The sequence below is a fragment of the Nerophis ophidion genome, linkage group LG14 (assembly GCF_033978795.1).
Source record: "Nerophis ophidion isolate RoL-2023_Sa linkage group LG14, RoL_Noph_v1.0, whole genome shotgun sequence".
Classification (NCBI taxonomy): Eukaryota; Metazoa; Chordata; class Actinopteri; order Syngnathiformes; family Syngnathidae; genus Nerophis; species Nerophis ophidion.
The window spans coordinates 8,181,779-8,187,778 of NC_084624.1; the positions used below are offsets into that span (position 1 = coordinate 8,181,779).

The window sequence follows — 6,000 nt, forward strand, 5'->3', positions numbered from 1 at the left end:
GCAGCATGAAGCAGGGCTTCTATTGTGAAAATAGGAAATGTGCAGTCGGCCTTTAGAGTTTTGACGGAAGGTACGGCGCGAGAGTCTGTTAAAATAAAAAGTGTTTTTCGCCTTCCTCTCGGTCATATTTTCATAATAATGATCTTGCAGCAGCCAGCGTCATCTCACAAGACCCTCCGGTACCGTGAATGTCATTTAAGTGACGTCTTGGTGAAGATTGATGATCACTAATTTTTAGGTCTATTTTTTTTAAAAGCCTGGCTCGAGATCGACTGACACACCCCCCGCGGTCGACTGGTAGCTCGCGATCGACGTAATGGGCACCCCTGCTCTAGAGCCATAGGTTCCCTACCCATGGTTTAAGCATTCGACACCTTTTTACCTGCACCCTGCCTACCGCTGTTTCCCACATCTACAAAGCAATTAGCTACCGACTGCCACCTACTGATATGGAAGAGTATTACACGGTTACTCGGCTTAGCTCGGTTAGGAGAGTGGCCGTGCTGGCAACCTGAGGGTTCCAGGTTCGATTCCTGCTTCCGCCATCCTAGTCACTGCCGTTGTGTCCTTGGGCAAGACACTTTACCCACCTGCCCCCGGTGCCACCCACACTGGTTTAAATGTAACTTAGATATTGGGTGTCACTTTGCGAAGCGCTTTGAGTCACTAGAGAAAAGCACTATATAAATATAATTATCTGGGAGCCATATGTAGTCATCAAAAGAGCCGTAGGTTCCCTACCCCTGCTCTATATGAACTTCTGGAACACCCAAGAACAGTTTTTGCTCAAACTCTACTCTCACTTGTTTTAATGCTACGCTTAAGCTGCTTGACCATCGACGTCAATTTAGACGCCAAGAAGAAAAACGGATATGATGTCATATCGGCGACACAAACAGGTTGCACGATTGACAACAAACCTCCCGATGACCTCTGACCTGTGCTGTGCAGATGGTCTCTGGCCAGCTCAAACAGCCTCATATGCTGGTTGGTGATGGGATTGAAGGAGCCGCAGGCTAACAAGAAGAGCGGCACACGCTGGATGGGCATTTTGGCGAAAGCCGCTCTCAGGATGGTAAAAGAACCTTGACAGGAGAAGAAATCACAAAAATTTTGAAAACTGAACACAATAGATGCAAGTGATAGAATAAGGTAGCTTCCTATTGGTGGATTTGCCTTCCAGTTGCCCTGATTGTGGACATTTGTACGAACCCCAAAACCAGTGAAGTTGGCACGTTGTGTAAAAGGTAAAATAAAAACAAAATACAATGATTTGCAAATCCTTTTCAAATTATATTCAATTGAATAGACTGCAAAGACAAGATACTTAACGTTGGAACTGGAAAACGTTATTTTGTGCAAATATTAGCTCATTTGGAATTTGATGCCTGCAATATTTTTCCAAAAAGCTGGCACAAGTGGCAAAAAAGACTGAGAAAGTCGAGGAATGCTCGTCAAACACTTATTTGGAACGTTCCACCGGTGAACAGGCTAATTGGGAACAGGTGGGCGCCATGATTGGGTATAAAAGCAGCTTCCATGTCCTCCTCAGTCATTCACAAACAAGGATGGTGCAAAGGTCACCACTTTGTCAACAAATGTGCGAGCAAATTGTCCAACCGTTTAAGAACATTTCTCAACGAACTATTGCAAGGAATTTAGGGATTTCACCATCTCCAATCCGTAATATCATCAAAAGGTTCAGAGAAACTGAAGAAATCACTGTACGTAAGCGATGATATTACGGCCATTCGATCCCTCATACAATACTGCATCAAAAAGCGACATCAGTGTGTAAAGGATATCACCACATGGGCTCATCAAAACTTCATAAAACCACTGTCAGTAACTACAGTTGGTCGCTACATCTGTAAGTTCAAGTTAAAACTCTACTATGCAAAGCTAACAGCCTACTTTGTCTTGTTATATTCTTATTTTACTGTTATATTGTTATTCCCATTGTTTTTATTCTTTTTGTAATATTTCTCTATTTTGTTTCCTTTTAAACCCCCATTATTTACTTTTTTCTTTAAATTGATCTCAACTCTGTACACTGCTGCTGGAATTTTAATTTTCCTGAAGGAACTCTCCTGAAGGAATCAATAAAGTACTATCTATCTATCTATCTATCTATCTAAAGCCATGGGATGGTGTGGCGCATTGGAAGAGTGCCCGTGTGCAACCGGAGGGTCCCTGGTTCAATCTCCACCAAGTACAACCACGTCGCGTCCGTTGTGTCCTGAGCAAGACACTTCATCCTTGCTCCTGATGGGTGCTGGTTAGCGACTTGCATGACAGCTCCCTCCATTAGTGTGTGAATGGGTAAATGTGGAAGTAGTGTCAAAGCGCTTTGAGTACCTTGAAGGTAGAAAAGCGCTATACAAGTACAACCCATTTATTTATCGACAACACCCAGAAACGCTGCCGGCTTCGCTGGGCCTTAGCTCATCTAAGATGGACTGACGCAAAGCGTAAAAGTGTTCTGTGGTCTGACGAGTCCACGTTTCAAATTGTTTTTGGTAACTGTGGACGCCGTGTCCCCCGGACCAAAGAGGAAAAGAACCATCCGGATTGTTCTAGACGCAAAGTTGAAAAGCCAGCATCTGTGATGGTATGGGGGTGCATTAATGCCCAAGACATGGGTAACTTACACATCTGTGGTGAAGGCACCATTAATGCTGAAAGGTACATACAGGTTTTGGGGCAACATATGTTGCCATCCAAGCAACGTTGTCATGGACGCCCCTGCTTATTTTAGCAAGACAATGCCAAGACATGTGTTACAACAGCGTGGCTTCATAGTAAAAGAGTGCTAGACTATCCTGCATGTAGTCCAGACCTGTCTCCCATTGAAAATGTGAAGACTAAAATACGACGATGGAGACCCCCAACTGTTGAACAACTTAAGCTGTAAATCAAGCAAAAATGGGAAATAATTACACCTAAAGAGCTTCAAAAATGTGTCTCCTCAGTTCCCAAACCTTTACTGAGTGTTGTTAAAAGGAAAGGCCATGTAACACAGTGGTAATAATGCCCCTGTGACAACTTTTTTGCAGTTTGTTGCAGCCATTCAATTCTAAGTTAATACAATAAGTTAACTCCAAAAAAAAAATGTAGTTTCTCAGTGTGAACATGAAATACCGTATTTCCTTGAATTGCCGCAAGGCATATAGTATGAGCCTGCCTTGAATTACCGCCTGGTCAAACTCGTGACGTCACGAGTGACACTTCCCCTGTCATCATTTTCAAAATGGAGGAGGCTGATTTCAATAACGGTAATTCGAAATCGCATAAAGGGAAAAAGATTAAGAGCTATTCAGTAGGATTGAAGGTCCAAGCTTACATCACACTCAAATTTTACTGCATGCCTTTGGTAAGTGGCGGAGTGAGAAGAGGTTTTAAAGGCCTACTGAAAGCCACTACTAGCGACCACGCAGTCTGATAGTTTATATATCAATGATGAAATATTAACATTGCAACACATGCCAATACGGCCTTTTTAGTTTACTAAATTACAATTTTTAATTTCCCGCGGAGTTTCTTGTTGAAAACATCGCGGAATGATGACGTCCCGGGTTGCTGCGGACATATTAGCGCAGCACCATTTGCGGCTAAAAGTCGTCTCTTTTCATGGCGCAATTAAACAGTATTCTGGACATATTAGTTGCTGAATCTATTGCAATTTGCTCAATTAATAATGGAGAAGTCAAAGTAGAAAGATGGAGTTGGGAAGCTTTAGCCTTTAGCCACACAAACACAAGGTGATTCCTTGTTTAAAATTCCCGGAGGTGAAGCTTTACTATGGATCAGAGCGGTCAAGCCAACATGGATCCCGACCACTTGTCAACCGGCAGGTTTCGATGAGAAAATTGTGGTAAAAAGTCGCCTCTTACCGGAGATTAGCTGAGCTTGCGCCGTCCATGCAGCTGCTGTCGACTTCCCTCAAAGACTGGCGTCAAGTCAAGGCCACACCCCTCCGACTATCAGGTACTATTTCATCTCACTAAAACACTAGCAACACAATAGAAAGATAATGGATTTCCCTGAATTATCCTAGTAAATGTGTCTAAAAACATCTGAATCCGTCCCAATGCCATCGCCTTTTTTTTTCTTCCAGTCCTTCGCTATCAATATCATCATCCACAAATCTTTCATCCTCGCTCAAATTAATGGGGAAATTGTCGTTTTCTCGGTCCGAATAGCTCTTGCCGCTGGAGGCTCTCATTATAAACAATGTGAGGACGTGAGGAGCCCTCACACTTGTGACGTCATCGTCTGCTACTTCCGGTACAGGCAAGGCTTTTTTATTAGCGACCAAAAATTGCGAACTTTATCGGCGATGTTCTCTACTAAATCCTTTCAGCAAAAATATGGCAATATCGCGAAATGATCAAGTATGACACATAGAATGGACCTGCTATCCCCGTTTAAATAAGAAAATCTCATTTCAGTAGGCCTTTGAAATAATTAGCGCATGCTTACTTTTACCGCATGCCTTTGGTAAGCGCAGGACTGAGAAGAGGTTTTAAATTAATTAGGCAATTCAAGGAAATACGGTATCTTGTCTTTGCAGTCTATTCCATTGAATATAAGTTGAAAAGGATTTTCAAATCATTGTATTCTCGTTTTATTTACCATTTGCGCAGCGTGCCAACTTCACTGGTGTCGTTTATTCGTATAAAATTATTGGGAAATGTCAAAGAGGAACAAGAATACTTTTGTGTCTATGACGTCATGCTGAACACGTGATCATGCCCTTGGCTGCCCTAAGCTGCTATAAATACTGTTATACACATCCATCCATTTTATACCGTTTGTCCCTCCCGAGTTCACGGGACGTGGCTGGAGCTTATCCCATATAAATAGCTGAACACACTTGAATTACAAATAATAATTGAGAACCCGTCGTCTTATGATATCTAACTCAAAATGTAAAGTGGAAGTTAGGTAAATAACAGACTATTTCATCGCCACAGAGGTTGAACAGTCAGCTTGTTTTGGTGTGTTTTGATAGAACAGAATAGGCCAAACCTACCCCGAATGCAGTGTTTACTTCTCAAAATGGCTTTAGTGGCGAGCATCTTATTGATTTTGAGGACGTCTACTTGAAGAGAGCGACCACAACAACCGCGGACCAGCAGCCGTCCATCTTGGCTTTTCTCGGATGTGACGTCATCACCCCGCTAAATAACGATTATTTCACTTGAAGCGTTAGATTTTTCCACTGAAAAACAGCACGTGTTTACTTAGAAGTTTGATAAACATCACAAAATAAAATATTTTTTTTTATTAAGACTTTCACAAGCTGCTGATACTCATTTGAAGGTATGTGTCACTCACTTTTAGCTCCGTCGGAAGGATAAGGACCTAGTTGTTTGTTCCATGCTTAAAACGAAGTTCTTTTTTTCTTTTTTCTTTTATTCATATTTTTTTTTTATTGTTCCAACAAGTAAAATGTATGAATTTCTTTTTTATTTCTATTTTTATAAACCTTTATTTATAATATGGAACATTTACATACACGCAAATAAATTATAATAATAAAAACAAGTACAGAAACAGTACAAAAACATTACAAAACAGCGCCAGGGGGTTGTATACGCAATAAAGTTACAAAAATTTAATTATATATATATATATATATATAAAATTAAATTTTAGTTACTTTATATATATAATATTATATACATAATATATATATAATATTATACATATATAAATATATATATATATATATATATTTTATATATACATATATATATAATATATATATAATATTATATATATGTATATATATAAATATATGTATACATATATATATATATATATATATAATTTAATTTTAGTTACTTTATATATATAATATTATATATATATAATATTATATATATATATTAAAAACATATATATATATATTTTATATATACATATATTATATATATATAATATTGTATATATATAAATATAATATTATATATGTATATATATATATATATACAA

General features: G+C 39.1%; 1 protein-coding gene across 1 annotated transcript in view; it reads right to left on the reverse strand.

The window, feature by feature from the left end:
* The window catches only part of LOC133568898 (nicotinamide/nicotinic acid mononucleotide adenylyltransferase 3-like), a 59,808-nt gene extending 54,628 nt beyond the window's left edge, over nucleotides 1-5,180 (reverse strand). The window contains exons 1-2 of the mRNA XM_061921092.1: nucleotides 5,036-5,180; nucleotides 939-1,085 (exon numbers count right to left, since the gene is read on the reverse strand). Coding sequence (XP_061777076.1) covers nucleotides 939-1,085; nucleotides 5,036-5,081 — 193 coding nt within the window. The 5' untranslated portion in view covers nucleotides 5,082-5,180. The remainder of the gene's footprint in view (nucleotides 1-938; nucleotides 1,086-5,035) is intronic.
* Between the last annotated feature and the right edge of the window lie 820 nt (nucleotides 5,181-6,000).